At 34.5% G+C, this 17,973-nt stretch overlaps 1 protein-coding gene across 2 annotated transcripts in view; it reads right to left on the minus strand.

Annotated features, from left to right (window-relative positions):
- PlexA (plexin A) overlaps positions 1-17,973 on the minus strand; it is a 339,500-nt gene that overhangs the window by 38,864 nt on the left and 282,663 nt on the right. For both annotated transcript variants that reach the window (XM_089102579.1, XM_089102578.1), the window contains exons 14-17: positions 11,605-11,770; positions 10,119-10,238; positions 6,944-7,198; positions 3,008-3,172 (exon numbers count right to left, since the gene is read on the minus strand). In XM_089102579.1, coding sequence (XP_088958705.1) covers positions 3,008-3,172; positions 6,944-7,198; positions 10,119-10,238; positions 11,605-11,770 — 706 coding nt within the window. The remainder of the gene's footprint in view (positions 1-3,007; positions 3,173-6,943; positions 7,199-10,118; positions 10,239-11,604; positions 11,771-17,973) is intronic.

The raw sequence follows: 17,973 nt of genomic DNA on the forward strand, positions 1-17,973 counted from the left end.
TTTATTTAGACAGTGAAAAAAAAAAAACAGGTACAAAAGTCCAGATTTTTTTATCACATATACAGCGACCGTCATCAGTAGCATTACCAAAATAATATAATTTAAACTAGCATTTTTATGCAGATTACTTTTTGTGTATAAAAATGCTCGCGCCGAAATCAAGCGGCGCGCCGCCGAAAATCTTATAGCGCACCACCGCCGGAAATTTTCAGGGCCGAATTATTTTCTGGGATTATTAAGAGGCATATACAATGCAAAATCTACTATCTAACGGTACATGCAAAAATTTTTGATCCTCTCAAAATGTTTTTGAATTTACTCGTCAACTATGGACTTTAGATTATCATTCAGTTTTTTCTGTCCTCTTTGCTACAATGTAATATATTCTAATTAAAATGAGCTTCGACTAGCCATAATATTCCTCGAAAACCTTATTTATAAATGTTTAGCCGTGTGCAAAAATGCAGCTATTCTACAAAGGTCTATTCTACACCTAATCTACCAAATATACTGACTACACTTAAAATACAATGCGCAAATTCCCTACTCTAAGATAATGATTCTATTTATCTAAGGCTTTTCAAAGGAACATCACGAATCTTTCTACTATTGGACCTTAGGATAATATTCAACAAATCAATAGTAAAAAGTAGCAAGGACAAGCAGAACATTAGTCCATGGCCTACCAAGAATACACTTCAAAATGTGTCAAATTAAACAATTTAATGAGATGAAAAGTACGCTAGTATACGAAAAATTTCTATAGTTTCCATAGTTTTCAAAAGTAGGAGAGTTTCAACTGGGAAGAAAAAGTCTATGGCAACTAAACTCTGGAAACTAATAAATCTATTCGCCATGGAAAATGTTGCTATGAAAGTATTTCATTTTACTGCAAAAGTAAAGTTTACGTCACCGAAGATTATAATTGAGCCAGACAGAAGCCATCTCAATTAAACAAAAAAATAAACAAAGCAGAAAATTAAAAAAGAATTCACGTTGCTGGTTGGGACTTTTATGTACCAATCATCTAATGAAAAAATTGCTCAGTATATTTTGGTATTTGACGTTTTTTGGTGAGATAGTGTATTGAATCGCATTTCAGTATGCACTTAATCAAATTTGGCCATATAAAATCCTTTGGTATACCATGACAAAAACTTTTGAATTTTTGGTAGTAACCCTTATGAGTGAAATGCCTTTCTGAACGTACAATCTTAAGAGAAATAAGATTACAACGAAATGTTAAAACCTAAAGTGAAATTAACTGATTTGGCTACTGAAGAGCTAAATTCACTTCGCAAATACGTCTAACACAGCAAAATGTTTATGTATATTTGTATATGGTAGATCCATCCAAGTAACACAAGCAAAAATAATATAGTTTTGAGCTTAATCTTACTCTCAAGTTTATTTTTCATTTGAAAGATATTGAACATCTCGCGAATCAAATATCTACAACATCAAAGAAATTACAGTACATGATAAATATAAATTACTGGTTTTATTATGCACATAAGCATTATTGTGATAAAAAAAAAATCCAATGATTGATTTGACTTAAAATGGGGGAAATTTTGGTTTCAGATTTTAGGTTCAAATTTAGGTTTCAGAGAGAGAGAGAGAGAGAGAGAGAGAGAGAGAGAGAGAGAGAGAGAGAGAGAGAGAGAGAGAGAGAGAGAGAGAGAGAGAGAGAGAGAGAGAGAGAGAGAGAGAGAGAGAGACAGAGAGAGAGAGAGAGAGAGAGAGAGAGAGAGAGAGAGAGAGAGAGAGAGAGAGAGAGAGAGAGAGAGAGAGAGAGAGAGAGAGAGAGAGAGAGAGAGAGAGAGAGAGAGAGAGAGAGAGAGAGAGAGAGAGAGAGAGAGAGAGAGAGAGAGAGAGAGAGAGAGAGAGAGAGAGAGAGAGAGAGAGAGAGAGAGAGAGAGAGAGAGAGAGAGAGAGAGAGAGAGAGAGAGAGAGAGAGAGAGAGAGAGAGAGAGAGAGAGAGAGAGAGAGTGTGAGTGTGAGAGAGAGGGAGAGATAGAGATATATAGAGAGAGAGAGGGGGTTATTTTTTACATGGATCGCTTCTTTTTTCACAGACCTTTCTCAAATACTTTAGGAACAGTGAACTATACAAAAAAAAAGAAAAAAAAAAGAATCAGTGGTCTAAGGAATTCAATTAGTTTCGAGTTGAGTCAAATTTCCAGTTGAAAAAGGATTCCCTATCTACTTTACAAGAAAGAAAATCAGGAAATTAAATCACTTTCCAAGCCAAGCTTAACTTGAATCAGAATCTAAAAGGGGGAGAAGGAGACAGAATGGAGAATGATGTTTGACGAAACTCTCTTGCTCTTAGGTTATCTCTTTAGTAAAGTATTCCCTGTCAACATAGTATACAAAGAGAATTTGAAACTGTAAAAGGATTTTAGGTAATTTTATGCTGAGTCTGACATTGCTGCATACGGCTCTACATGAAGTCAGTTTGAGAGGTTTCATCAATTTTATGGAAGGGGACTTTACTAAATAGCATCTCGATGTTCCTTATAAGTAGCCATATCAATAGGCTATAATAGCCAATACAAAATGGCAAAGTCATCGCTAAAACGAAACAATTTTTCTACCATTGTGATATTATTCCGGGGGAGCAGAGCCCCATGCGAAATGTCCATTTTTTTACAATCGCCCTTAAATATTGCCGTATTTTTTCATTTTTCACCTGTTTTGCCCCTCCCCCTCAATAGATTTCCAGTTTAAGCGTCCCACTGTCATTTTATTCTTTCAATATATGAGCAGGCACAATACAACAAAAGTTTTGCTCATAATCACTAGCAAGATGTTTTATGGAGAATAATTTTGAGAAGGTACGGAGAGTCTAAAGTGTTGTTTGAATTCAGTTGAACTGAAGTCTTAAAAGAAAAGCACCGGAAAACAAATTCCAAGCTGTTTTGTTTTGAAATCCTAAGTCTCAAATTTAGAGTCGGAACACAAGCACAAGTTCTGTTCAAACGGAGAGAGAAAACAAACTTACCACAACTTCAGGCAAATCATTGGGGTCAAATCCAAATGCTTTTGGCTGGGTAGGTGGAGGTCTACATGTTAATTGGTTCCTCGATAAAGAAGTTACGTTACACCGTTCAACACCAATTAAAACTTGGACGTCTGATTCCTGACCAGCTCGGTCTAAATGCTGACCCTAAATTTCGAAAATAAACAACGATAAAATAAGTGAAAAGATTTAAGAATGCACATAAATAAACAAATATGAATAACAAGGTAACCTATCACTTTTCGGACATGTAATACTCCTATCATCAATTTCATAGGGTATATCTCTCAGCATATACACCGTTAAAGAAAAAGTAGTACCAACTCCTCTGCACAAAACCTTTTAATGAATAGGGCTGCGTGCTTTACGTGAGGGTTTCCAAAACTCAATTGGCATCACAGCAGAGCGTTCCGAATAGGAGCAGTAGGTAAAGCCGTATTACCACCAGCTTCTGCCTCGGTTGCCAGTAATAAGTCACCATAGTGTTTCCTTGAAGCTTTAACTGCTCTTTTATGTACAAAGCATATCCCAAATGTACCCAAAATAAGAGCACGAAATTACGCCGATGTAACTGCTCATGGTATGAAACCCTCAATAGTATAATCAACAGAAATAATTACTGATACAAAAGTCTTCATATCTTAAACGTTTTCATAGTTGAGCATTTTAGGTTATGGCTGCAGTATTTTTACACTAATTCGAAAAAGATGATTGTTTAAACCTTTAAACAATAATGTTTAAATAATGTAACTCTCTGAAACTGGTTAAACCTTCCCTCGCCATCTGATCTATGCAGGTTCCCTGCCTAGTTCGCAAGACTAGGTCTACAAAGATATCACGAACTTCCCGGTATAAAGCTGGAATTAATGGAAGAGGAAAGTCTATAACTGAAATATCCTAGAATGAGAGGTCAATACGATAAGTCCTTTGTGTCAAACCTCCCGGTATAAAGCTGGAATTAACGGAAGAGGAAAGTCAATAAATGAAATATCCTAGAATGAGAGGTCAATACGATAAGTCCTTTGTGTCAAACCTCCCGGTATAAAGCTGGAATTAAGGGAAGAGGAAAGTCTATAAATGAAATATCATAGAATGAGAGGTCAATACGATAAGTCCTTTGTGTCAAACCTCCCGGTATAAAGCTGGAATTAACGGAAGAGGAAAGTCGATAAATGAAATATCCTAGAATGAGAGGTCAATACGATAAGTCCTTTGTGTCAAACCTCCCGGTATAAAGCTGGAATTAAGGGAAGAGGAAAGTCTATAACTGAAATATCATAGAATGAGAGGTCAATACGATAAGTCCTTTGTGTCAAACCTCCCGGTATAAAGCTGGAATTAATGGAAGAGGAAAGTCGATAAATGAAATATCCTAGAATGAGAGGTCAATACGATAAGTCCTTTGTGTCAAACCTCCAAGATCCCTGGACTGCACTTAAATAGGGCAAAATAGAAAAACAGGCTAAAGTTAGGAAAGCGTTAGATAATTCCTAAAGACCGAGGACAGAGAACGAGCGAGAGATCTCTAACAAGAGAAATACAATCAATAAATTTAGTAACATTTTCCTCCATGCAATATGCTTTTATGGCATTTTACTTAATTATAAGCTATAGATGGACTAGTGATGTTGAACATTTTACTTTAAAATGTAGTCACCCATTTAAGAATTAAAATCAAGTAGTTGCGGGCATCAAGCCATGGTTAATTGTAGAAAAAGCCATGACAGATAGTCCGAGTGAGTGAGAGGCAAAATCTGGCATAATCCCCTTTTAGGATTGTGTAAAAATGATGTCATTTCACGTGTTGATAGATAAGTCTATCCATCCATACATCATTCCCTAGGGCAGAACTAAGGTAAATAGTCACAGAACCAAGGGATGAAAGACCGGATTGATTCACCCTTACTTACGATAATACTGAATGTTCCCTTTTGAAAATAACATGAATAGGACAACAAGAGTCGGCCTGACTTACCACATAATTGAGCGAGTCTTTGATTAGCATAGCAAGTCCCTCAAACAAATTGGACCTAGATCGCTGTCAGTGATATTATTTTCTGACTAGACTCAATCTGAGCAAGCTCGTATTGAGCAACACTAAGGTGGAGAGAACGAGGTCGTTATTTGCACGAACGGTGACAATTTTTGCTAATTTTGCTTAAACATTTCTTTCGCTGTTTTCAAGGATCGTCAAATTATGCAACGAAAAAAGGTCTTCAGAATCCTATCAGAAGGCATATATTAGCAACGAAAGGCACCATCGCCCTTTTATATGGTACATTCATTGCGGTTTATCTAATAATCTTTGACTATCATTATTGTTATTTTCAAATTGTCAACATTTAATGAACTTTTCTACAATCTACTTCATGATAAAAAGTTTAAAAATTACTATTTTAGTTGTCCTTAAAAGGTGGCATTTTTGATTTACGAACACAGAAGGCGACAGCGGCAAGTGGTCAGTGAATGCTGTCCAAAAAAGTGTAAAGTCTAGTGAAGTCAGTCTAGACAAGGCTCGTGGCAGGCACGTAAATGGGAAGTCATTTTGGAGGGAAAGGGGGAGCTCACGCAGGATCAATTCAAAAGTCGCAAAAAAGGGAAGTATATGTACGTACAAGGAACTGGAGGTAGTCGTAAAAATCTTAATATTTCGGTATGAGCGACCAAACACCAGGGGTACGTTCCTGGCTCAAAGGAGCAACTTGTCGCGATATGCAGGGGCGAATCTCCAGTATTTTTATTGGGGGGGGGGTCCATATCTGGATAGTCAAAGGGCAAGGGATGTATAATATTTTTTCTCCGCATTATTGGGGGAGGGGCAACTGCCCCCCCCTTGCCACCCCCAAACAACGACCCTGGCAATATGTATAAAAATTTCCCTGCAAAAGCTGAAAAAAAACCAACGACAGGATTTGGTGCATTGCTGCTATGAAAGAAGATCATATATTTTTGGAGCCCTTCGGTAACTGCTGAAATGTCTCAGCGAATACAAAGATCAAAGCTCACTTCAAAGGGACACTGACGCAAATTCAGTTTCAGCCATATTAAGTTGTAGGTATTTTGAAAATAAAAGTATGACTTAATCCACTTTCACAAAAAAATAACTTAATAAGGATCTTAAGGGCATAACCGATACATAATACGGTACTAGTTTTTACGTATATCTCGTCAATATAAAAATTTGTTTCCCTTCATTTTTAAAATATAGACTCATGTTCGTGAAAAAAAAAAGAGAATAATTACGCAAAATAACCAGTATAAGACATATTAATTACGTTTTTGTCCAACCATAGGAAAAACTGCCAAAGAATATCAGATTTCTTATTTATTTTGCCAACTTTGCAACGAATTTTTATGGGATAGGTTCTGTTCCACTAGCAGCGGAACCAGAATAATGACATTTATTGCAGACTCAAGCACAAAAAAGGAACAAAAATGACAGAAAAAGAACATCAATTACAAAGAAGGTTAAATACGATTGAAACAATTAAGCCTTAAAAAACAAGGCTTTATCATACGGAACAGGGTGAAAAATGGCAAAAATAAACTTCACACACAACTTCGTCATTAATTACCTGTAATTGGATCCGTAGACTACTTCCCTCCAACCGGTCAGTTCTGACCGTATACGAATAACAACTGTTCACGAAAATGCTAAGAAAACATTTATTACCCAATTATTAATTCTACAATGTAGTCTCTCTTAGAATTTCATTTTCTAAAAAATGTATCATAAACACAACAGGGAAACAGAAAGGGCTGCATCCCTTAGCATTTCGCTAAATTATCATTAGGATCCTGGGCCATAAAACCCTTCCTACTAAAAGTTTTGAAAAAAAAGCTACCACCCCCTCCAATTGGGTTACCTTTAGCTGCACACACGTAGAATTAGAATGTAAAATTATGAATAAAACTTACATTTATCGTCAAATAATCACTTTTATAATATTTTATTTCCTCGTCAAATTTCTCATAGATGGGATCGGGATAGAGAAGGAAGGGACTATATCCTTTATCCTTCCATAGCTTCTGGACAGCTGTTACATTATCCATAAGAAATCCATAGTCAAGTTTCTCGGGATCGTCAGCGTTTAGTTGTTTCTGTATTTCATAAGGTATCGGCACAGCTGGGGATCGGCATTCCATACGAGTTTTAGATATGACGGTACAGCTCTACAGGAAAAAAAAGTGGAATTAATGTTAAAACTATTTATGCCAATAGGTTCACATTTGGGTAAGATAACGTTATGTTCTGGAGAAGAAAAACAAAACAAAAAACATATAATAATATATCTTAATAATATAATAATAATAAATATATAATAAATAATATAATATAATAATAAAATAATAACAATATAATAAATATCTTACACTTTCCTTTTCTTCTTTTCTTAATTCTTATTACCTTTAGATTAACAGTTCACTTTGTTACATATTTCCAATATATTAAACAGCAAACTCGATTATAGACTCAATGTAAAATTAAAGGTCCACTTTATATTTTCAAGCTTTGTTCTCATAGTCAAACGATGGTTATGGCTTTAAACTTACATCTGTCAAATTTTTATTTAAAAGAAAACAAATTTATTTTTATTTATTTGAAATTATCGCCATTTCTGTTGGAGTGCATTTTATTCTAGCAAATTTACAGAATGTTATAAAATGGTTAAGGTCCAATCCTTCAACTACGTAAACTTGTTCCAATCCAACGAAAATCATCCAACAAAAGGTGTCTAGGACATAAAAAGAATTAGGCTTAAAAGAAGAAAAGAGAAGAAGAAAAAGTCAAGACAAGAGAAATGGTTGAAGAAACAAAAAAAGAATAAAGCAGTGTAAGCACATGCAACAAGGACATATGGCCAGCTGCCATTCCTTGAAAATGAAATGACAATTTCAGAATATTAAAAAAAAATGTAAATGTACAAAATCTGTACTTATTCTTTCCATAAGATAGAAGAATTTAAAAGGTCCCCTAAGTCGAGAAAAACAATAAATACAAGGATGTACAGAAGTTTGGACACTTCCAATATATGCAATACTTGTACACTACAAGAAAAAATGAAAGCGTGATATTTTTTGCGTGTTCATTTTTTTACAAAAAAAAAAAAAAAAAAAAAAAAAAAAAAAATTAGTATACAAAAGAAAGAACTGAAATAACTTATGAACGTAACGAAGGGGTTACGTTCGCCTAAAAGTACATGAAAAGTGTTTTTTTTTTAATAGTATTATTTTGGGGTGCAATATGTAAAGGATTGAAAAAGAAAGACACAACTACTATTGGGCAATACACAATTCACTTTTTTTCGCTTGCCCTCCTTTAGAAAATGGACAGTCTTGTGCCCACTTGGTAAGTATGCAGCATACCACCCCATGATCCATCGAAAAAAAATGTAAGTGGGGTGTCTATGTACAGCAGAGTGTACAAGCGAAAGACCAAAAACATTATGCAGAGTTTGAAAGACTAGACCAGTCATTTCCTTTTCTGTTTGCCAAGTTCTTTTCTCAAATTAAGAAATAGTTATTTTTGTTACTATCTGGTACCATTTCCTAGTCAACATTTGGATTTCCTAAAGTTACAAGATTGCCTCAAGATATGCACAAATTCTCAAAAAAATCTTCAGATGTCCGACTGTCGCAATTAATTTTTTTTTTTTATTACCAATGGCAATTATTCAGCCATAATGGCAACGCTAGGGTAATAAAAGGCAGATCACTAACCATCATCTCTCAGTAATCTAAAGCTACCTGGGGTTACTAAAAAAATTGCCCACAGACAACTAAGACATCTAAAGGTTATAAGACCGCGTCAATTCTTCATTATTACGACACATTCTACCTATTATTTTAATCTGATAATGGGCCAGGCACGTACATTCCAGGGGAGGGGGGAGTTGATTGCGAAAAAAACGAAGAATAAAACAAACTGCATGACATAGAACAATCTTAATATTTCGGGTGATAGGAGTAGGGCAAGAATCCCCCTCCAACCAAGTCAGTTCCAAAACTTGGCGCTATTCATTTTAGACACTGAATTAGTACGTAAAAGAAACTGGTATTTTAAACACTCCCAAATTTCTTTTCTATGATTTTTTTTTTTATATACAGTTTATTTTCTTATTCTTTTACTGGGAAATCCCACAAATTTATGAGATACATTATTTAGCCACCAGTTGATAGTTGCCTTAGGGCTCTCTTTTTTAAAACTAACTTTTCAATGACTAAATTAATCCAAGTCTGTAAAGTAAGCCAGGGAAAAAATAATGAAGGGTATGATACTGCTGGTTTTGATTTTAACGTGCCAATTACCTGGTAGGGAAATATCCCAGATTTGTATGCACTTTCTTGTGTGTTTAAATCTTTCTCAGTATGGATTAAGTCAAACTAGCTTCTAAAATATCATTTAGATAGATTTTTATGCATTCACTCACAAAAACAAAACAGAAAGAAAAGTTAACTTTTAGTTTTCGAAGAGCAAAACGATTTGTTTTGGGTACCCGACTGACTGACGGTATCTCAAACAATAAGCTGTACAAAAAATATGGTTAAATCCCGATTTCTAGGGTCATAATGAGACAAAGGATGAGATGGCTGGGACACGTTCCGCGGATGAAGGATGACAGATTACCAAAGAGTGTCCCTGTTGTCCAACCGTCTAGGGCCAACCGACAAGTAGGTCGTCCCCAAATGGGATAGGACATCGAGAGGAGAGATTTAAGGGAAAAAGGAACTTTTTGGTAGGGTGTAAAGAGGGAGGCTTTGAATTGATTGGAATGGAGGAGGAGCATACGTAGCTGTGTTGGCCTTAGGCGGCTTGGAGCTGCAATGAGTTGTTAGTAGTAGTATTAGTAGTAAGATGTAATCTTGTTTCAAATTGTGATTTTCGTCTTCAGCTGTATCTACACGCATACGATGTTCTAGTCCATTAACGCCTCTTTTTTTGCGAATTAAGTATATTTTATTACAGCATTCAACTAAAAAACCAAAAAGGCTTGAATTAATTATTTAAAGGTAAATAAAATTTAAAAATAAAATAAATTAAAAATAAAATAATTTAAAGGTAAATAAAGCAAATAAAATTTTAATAACTTACACTAGAGAACTTCATATGATGATATTCCACATACATCCGAGGATCTTGTATGTAATCAAAATGATTTCCAGTTACTGATATCGTAATTCCTCCGGAAGGAATGCCCTTTGGTATTCGAAGCTGGAAAACATTCTCATATTAATTAATTATCCAGAATTCATTTTAATAAAAACACTTTGTGAAGATGAGAACTAAATTTTCATCTTCTCAACTTACAAAGTCAAACTGGCAAATGCGAACAACAGTAAAGGAAGTTGACAACAGATTAAGGAAAAGGAATGCAAATTGGAACGATGTCTGGTATATGTGTAGTAAAGAGTTTTTATTTTCTGAAGAAGAAAAAGAAGAAGAACTTTTTGATGAAAACAAAAACGGATATGATAGTAAATTTTTTCAGACGAAGTTGGTCAAGTCCTATCAGAACTGAAGACCAATCAATGCATGTCTTGATAGGGTGTGACCAGCACCATCCTACTTACTCTAAAGACAGTATTATTTAAGACAATACATAATAAGGCGATACGAAACCTTTTTTGCGAGAATTATTTTGCGAGCCTTAGCGTCGGGTGACCATCTCAAAGACAAAGGGTCCATTAGCGAGATCTCCTAGGGGACTAGCTATCATTGAAAGCTGTCGAGGATCCCAAAGCGGATAAATGGAAATTCCTTTGAACTGGTTTTTAGCGTCTTTAGAGCAGGTATACTAGAATTGTCCTTTCGGACTGCCCTTTCGGACATTTTGAGGGACTGCCCTTTCCTGAACTTAAAAAAAATCTCCAGCACAAAAGGAGGGAATTTAAATGATTTTCCAAGCTCTGAAAGTTATGGCAAGACAACCAGAGAGAGAGAGAGAGACAGAGAGAGAGAAAGAGAGAGAGAAAGAGAGAGAGAGAGAGAGAAAGAGAGAGAGAAAGAGAGAGAGGAAGAGATAGCGAGAGAGAGAGAGAGAGAGAGAGAGAGAGAGAGAGCGAGCGAGAGAGAGAGCGCGAGAGAGCGCGCGAGCGCGCTAGAGCGAGCGCGAGAGCGAGAGAGATCGAGAGAGAGATAGAGTGAGAGTGAGATAGAGAGAGAGAGATAGAGGAGAGAGAGAAAGAGATAAAGAGAGAGAGATAAAGAGAGAGAGATAAAGACAGAGAGAGAGAGAGAAAGACAGAGAGAGAGATAGAGAGAGAGAGAGAGACAGAGAGAGAGAGACAGAGAGAGATAGAGACAGAGAGAGATACGGAGGGAGGGAGAGAGAGACAGAGGGAGGGAGAGAGAGACAGAGGGAGGGAGAGAGAGACAGAGGGAGGGAGAGAGATAGACAGAGGAAGGGAGGGAGAGAGAGACAGAGGGAGGGAAAGAGAGAGACAGAGGGAAGGAGAGAGTTACTTCACCAGTTAAGTAAATTGGTTGCCTTTCTCCTTGCTTTATTTTGTGATAACTATTGTTCAATAAATATGCATCAATATAATTAATATTTTAGTCTCAGGATAAAGAATCTTACCGAATTTATCACGCCCGACTCTGCATATTCTACAGTCGGGTCTTCAACATATTCGAAAAGCTCTTTTTGTAGGAGTCTTTCCCCTTTGTCAAACTTCATCTTAAGCTCTCCTTTTTGAAGCGTTGGAGCTCGACTAGTTCTACATTCAGCGTGAGAAGAGTTTGCACTGAAATAGAAATGAACTTTAAGATATCACTGAAATTATAAATCTCGTAAAGGATACATATCCCTCTGTAATTAGATTAGGCCTATATATAACCATTTAAGTCAATCATACAGACAAAAATTATATTTCTGAAGTAATATGACTTAAATGAACCAAGAGAAAGTGGCATTTGCTGTAACATCTTATGAAATTGAACATACCTTACTTAGTCCATATGCATTCCTTGGGAAGTTACCCCCTCCTGCCCCCATGATTGGGCCAGCCAATAAAAAAAATTCTTTTTTCAAATATTTTGGCTACTATCACTTCTAATCTCACATACAGAAGGTATACAAACAGGAAAACTTTGGAGAGATGACCCTTCCAAGTGAACTTTCCTGTTACCGAAAGTTGTTCTATAAACACTATAGAAAAGTTTGTCTTTCGGTAATTTACTATGCTAAAGTGCACATTTTTATATTTATTGACCTTTGTAACTTTCTTTTTGTATATACAGATTATTTCAACAAGTCATATTTTCCACACAAATATTTGTTCTATTTTCTTGGTAAATTAGCCCCTCGGTAAATAGCTCGGTAAATTTTCAACTTTCTTGGTAAATTGGCATGTGTCTGTTTTCCTCCATTGAACCTGCTAAAACACAAGGAACCAAGTAAAATAAAAGGGTCTTCTGGCTTTAAAAGTATCCCTCGTGTTAAGCTTATACCTTACTGAGGGGGGGGGATTAAAATGTTTGACCGAGAAGGGAGAATCTGAGAGTGGAATAAACTGTTGTTTTTTTTAGTTCAAATACCCTTATTTTTTCACACCTATTACATTTTCTTTGAGTTTTCTTGAGAAGGGGTGGGTGTACTCAGACTTCCTACTTCAAAATTCAAAACAGGAAACTAGAAAGTGTTTCCAAATGGGGTCTTAAGAGCTACATAAAACATATTTTAGATAAAATACACAAAAAATGTAACCAAGCTAAAAAGTCTATTTGTAAGTGTTCAGGAGGAATTTTACGGTTTAAGCATTTCCTTCAACTATTCACTTGTATAATAGGGAGTTTTTGGAATGAACTAGAATTCAAAAATTTTGGCTATGAAGACGACATAAAGGGTTGTCTATTCCTTATTTCAAAGTTGATCATAGGGAATTCAGATGAAAATAAAATAGGATACTTTCCCCAGCAACAGAGTCGAGTGTGGAGCTGTCCAATCATCGCAACAGCCTTTTATCATTTTCTTTTCCCACAAATTCCTAAGCTCAAAAGGAAATCAAATATTCAGTGCTCAAAGGAGGAATTTGAGGAAGTTTAAAACATGCACTGACACTTTTTATTGGCCAGAAAAGGATATATTTTTATGAGAAAACAAAACAAATTTTCTCAATGGAATTACTATGTTATGAAGGCAATAAAACTTGCTTAAGTTGCCAACCATTTTTACCAACTAGATTAATAGAAAATTCATGTCCAAGATATAGGAAGAATGTATGATTGGAAAAAGTACCAACTGAATATTAAGCAAAATATAGATATCACAAAAAAATTCTGACCAGGAATAAATTTTCAGTTAACATAAGCATTTTGCTTTGCATCAATAATAAAGATGCAACAGCAAAATAAAAAACATATAAGGGGAATGGATCGCACTATTTTCTTTTAGCATACTGAATTGAATATGGCAAAAATAAGGAGTTGTGTCGACAGCTCCTTTATGAATAGCGGGAGGGAGTGAATCCAGTTGGGAGCGGCGAGGGGATTACAATCAACTGGATAGACGCCTTCATATCAGAAATTTTCGACATGTATCGACCCTTTTGCACCCTAAGTTTCGTATTGATACTTAAAAATTAGGCGGCTTTAGCCTCCCATCCAAACACTTGCGCAGTTCTTTTTTTGGGGGGAGGAGGCAGAACTTGAAAAAGTTCTAGAAATTAACGATTTATGTAGAAAATATGGGAAATTATAAGAAGAATTGCTAAACCTTAAGAATCAGGGGGAGCCAAAGTCCCCCTACCCTAAACTGTCTAGATATTTACTCTAGCCACCCCTTTGTCCCTGTTGTCAGTATATTGTTAATATGACAATAACTCGAGCTAGATATTTAGGAACTAACGAAAATATTCCAAACATAAAGGCAAAATGTATCTAACTAAACTATCTAGAAACTAAGCTTATTCAAAAAGTAATTTTGGAGGCAAAAAAGGAGGAAGTGATAAACAAGGTGGAACAAGGTGACAACCAAACATTTTAGTATGACTTGGTCAGACCGCTTTCAGAAGAAATTATTTGGTACTCAATGTGTAACAGTATTTTTTCTCTTGTATTTTTTTCTAATATATAGGGTAGATTTGTTCAGATTACTGGTTAGGTTCACTCCCTGCAATACTTTTTTTTTCTTACTCCCTATATATTTTTATTTTAGAGTTTTTATTTACTTTATTTTACCTGTTTATATTTTAGTATCTGGAATTATGTGACAGGTTATAATGTAGAAATGTGTTATTTATTATAAATGTGTTGTATATGTATTATAATTGCACTATGATAAAGCGTAAAAGTATTATTTTGATTCCCGGTTTTCAACATAGGCAATTGCTGCAGGTGAAAAAACCCCCCTACCAATAGCAAGAAGTGATACATATTACATATACGAATTCAGTGAATATTGACTAGACACCCAAGCAGGGGCGTAGCTCCAGCATTTTTTTTGAGGGGGCAAACAAGTTCCACATCCAGAGAGTCAAGGGGCATGGGCTATATAATAGCATTTTTTCAATTTATTGGGGGGGGGGGCAACTGCCCTCCCTTGCCACCCCCAAACGACGCCACTGCACCCAAGCAAGCTAGTGATTACATAAGGCACAGCAAAATCAAGTTACGCGTCAAACCCCAAACACCAACGAACAACAACAACAGTATTCTTTACTTATTTATTTATTATTTTTTAATTTTAGGTAATCAAAACTAGTTCTAAAAGTGAAAAAAAAAATCAACGTTAGAAAGTGGAGCCAGTCGGTTTGGCATGGAAAAGGCGCAATCTGGTGTTGTTCCCAGTAACTTGTATCTCCACTTTCGTGGTAAGTATTTTCTTTGTTTTCGCCAACGCATGAAAAAGGAGTAGAAACAGAAACAGAATAGAGCTCGACCAAAGAAAGAGATGACTTGGCTTCATGAATTTATAAATAAAAGAAATGAGTTGAGGACATGCATACAGCAAAACTGAATCCAAAAACAACAAAACTGAATTCATATGTCCAAATCTGAATTCAAAAATATTCAGCTACATTCCACAATGATAATTACTATCCATAAACGATGACAGGTACTACGAAATAATGGAAAAACTCGAAGGCCATATTGATATAGCAATAAAATACTAGTACTACTCAGACACGAATCCATATAATTTTTATGTGTTCTTGAAACAAATCCGTATTTACATTCATTTATATATACATTATCCATTTATATATATTATTTATGTTCATTTTTATATATATATATATATATATATATATATATATATATATATATATATATATATATATATATATATATATATATATATATATTATTTATATATACATTTATATACATTATCTATTCTCAGACACAAGAGTAATCAATAAATCCTGGGTATTTCCCATTGGAATTACAACTAGTCATGTATCTTCTTTTTTAATTTCTCCATTGGTTGTTTTATGGACTTGTTCAATTTAGCTTCTGAACGATTTAATTAATCTCTAGCTCTAATAGAACGCTGCCACAAGAAAAGTTGGCGAACGGTTCCAGCATGACCTATCACGGAAATATTTATCTACGAAAATATATTACATAATCCTTTGAGAAAAAGCCAGCCATTTAGAAGCTAAAATTAATCGAATTTACTTTTTTCACTTCAGCATCGAAACACTCGGGTTTCAATTTACTCAATCATAGTTACACCAATTAGAGATTCATAGTCCGTCATCCTGAAAACTGTGGAAAATTCAATTTTAGCTCGGTTGGCACGACTGTCGTGTCTGGTCCTTTTCTTCCTTTATTTCCAGGGTAGGACCAGAGGTACTTCCTGATAGAAGCAGGGTACTATCCAAAGGTATAACAGAATTATGATAAAGCTCATTTGAATGGAAACTTAAAATTCTATTACCATTCTTCAGTCCCAAAAAAGGCCGTACTACATCAAAGTGCCAGTTTCTGCCACAATAATAACAAGTTTGGCCTAGTATGTCCAAAATGCTGGCGAGTGAAAATTGTGAGATAGCCAGTTGGCCGAAAACTATTTAAAAGGTATACGTAAAATCTATCGCTCCCCCAAAAATTTAATTTTTGTTCACCATGTTTTTCTATGAGCAGTTTTTCTGCTGTCCAAACAAAATCTGTTTCCTGACAATTCTACTAAACAATAAAGCTAACTTTATTGTAAAAGCTAACAAAGTTAGCTAGCAATACCTAACATTATTAGAGTTTCCCTTACAAATTGGATCGATGTTGGATGAAATTGTTGGGAATTTGAAGGGCAATATTTAAAACTGATTACAGCTAAGCAAAATGACTAGCGTCTATGAACATGATAAATAATCCATTACAGCCAATAGGGTCGTTCTTTTATACTAAGATCTTATATGTAAGAAAGCTCACTGTTGTTAGCAAAAAGTGTGAAGGAAGCCATCTTTCTGCCATATATAACAATGATGAGAGAACTTTGATGATATGCTCATCATTGTTCTTAGACCGCTGATCAGAGCAGAATCATGAAAGATGTTTGCAAAAGAATGCTATAAGATGTAAGATCTTAGTGCTAAGATTTCATTTTTAAGCATTCTTTGTCAAAAGATGTAAGATCTTAGCACAAAGATGAGTAAAAGAACAGCCCTAATGTTTCTCAGTTTAGCTGATTTCATACAAAGATCTTTAGGGACAGGCTAGTCTAGTTGGCCATAATCTTTTTTTTCGAGCTTGTGTTGTTCTGCATTTTTCACCCGATTAATGCTTGTCCTGAGAATTCTCAGCAACGAATATTTTGTTACCACTTATTTTCTACGGGATAACAGAAAAATTAGTAGCTAATATTGTTAGTAAGCTACTGGATGGCGGGAGAATACTTTTATTGTTTCCTCTTTCGTACCCTTCAAGCAACGCTCTTGAATCGTTCTTCAGACATAATATAACAATAAACAGGTTTAATACTCCCATTTTTTAAAATTTAAACAATTTTCGTATTGCTCGCTCTACTTTTTCAAGCTATTACAAATAGTGATACTCAAGCTTGTTAACTGAGATATGTTCTTTTTATATTATAAAATAAGCAATAATTAATCATAAAAATGGTGATGGAAGTAGAGCAAAGTTGAAACTTCAAACGAAAAATAATTATTGCTTTAAACCCTACACAACGGATTTCTATAAACTAGTGCGAATCCCTACATTTGTTGGATAATGCAAAACTAGCACTTTACTGGAAATACAAAACCCCGCATAATAACCAAGAGTGGTATTAGGAGCGAAAAAGCAATTACACAGCCTCCAGAAAATGACAAACTAATCTACAAATAATCATAAACTATCCATTTCACAACTAGAAAGAAAGACATTCTTTGAACTGGGCTCAACTTGCAAAAGTCGTACCAAATGAAGCAAATTTTTACTATACACAAATATTCTATAGCACTTTACTTTTCTACTGGACCAAAAATTTTATATTGTTTTGTGCTTTTAGTAAAACGCTGATTTTGCTAAATCTCGTAAATATAGGGAAATATCATGTTGGTCTGCTTACGCTAGTATATATATATATATATATATATATATATATATATATATATATATATATATATATATATATATATATATATATATACACATATATATACACACATATATATACATATATATATATATATATATATATATATATATATATACACACATATATATACACACATATATATACATATATATATATATATATATATATATATATATATATATATATATATATATATATATAGCAAATTATATGTAATACTAGTAAGCAAAACAGATGGAGAGACATGCATAAAAAAGTGTGAAAAGAATTTTACAATAAAAACAATATAATATAAACTCCAAAGGAGTGGAGAAAAATATATTAAAAATATATATATATATATATATATATATATATATATATATATATATATATATATATATATATATATATATATACATATAT

This window comes from Artemia sp. Qi Xiang Cuo, chromosome 16 (assembly GCF_049724085.1).
Source record: "Artemia sp. Qi Xiang Cuo chromosome 16, ASM4972408v1, whole genome shotgun sequence".
Taxonomy (NCBI): Eukaryota; Metazoa; Arthropoda; class Branchiopoda; order Anostraca; family Artemiidae; genus Artemia; species Artemia sp. Qi Xiang Cuo.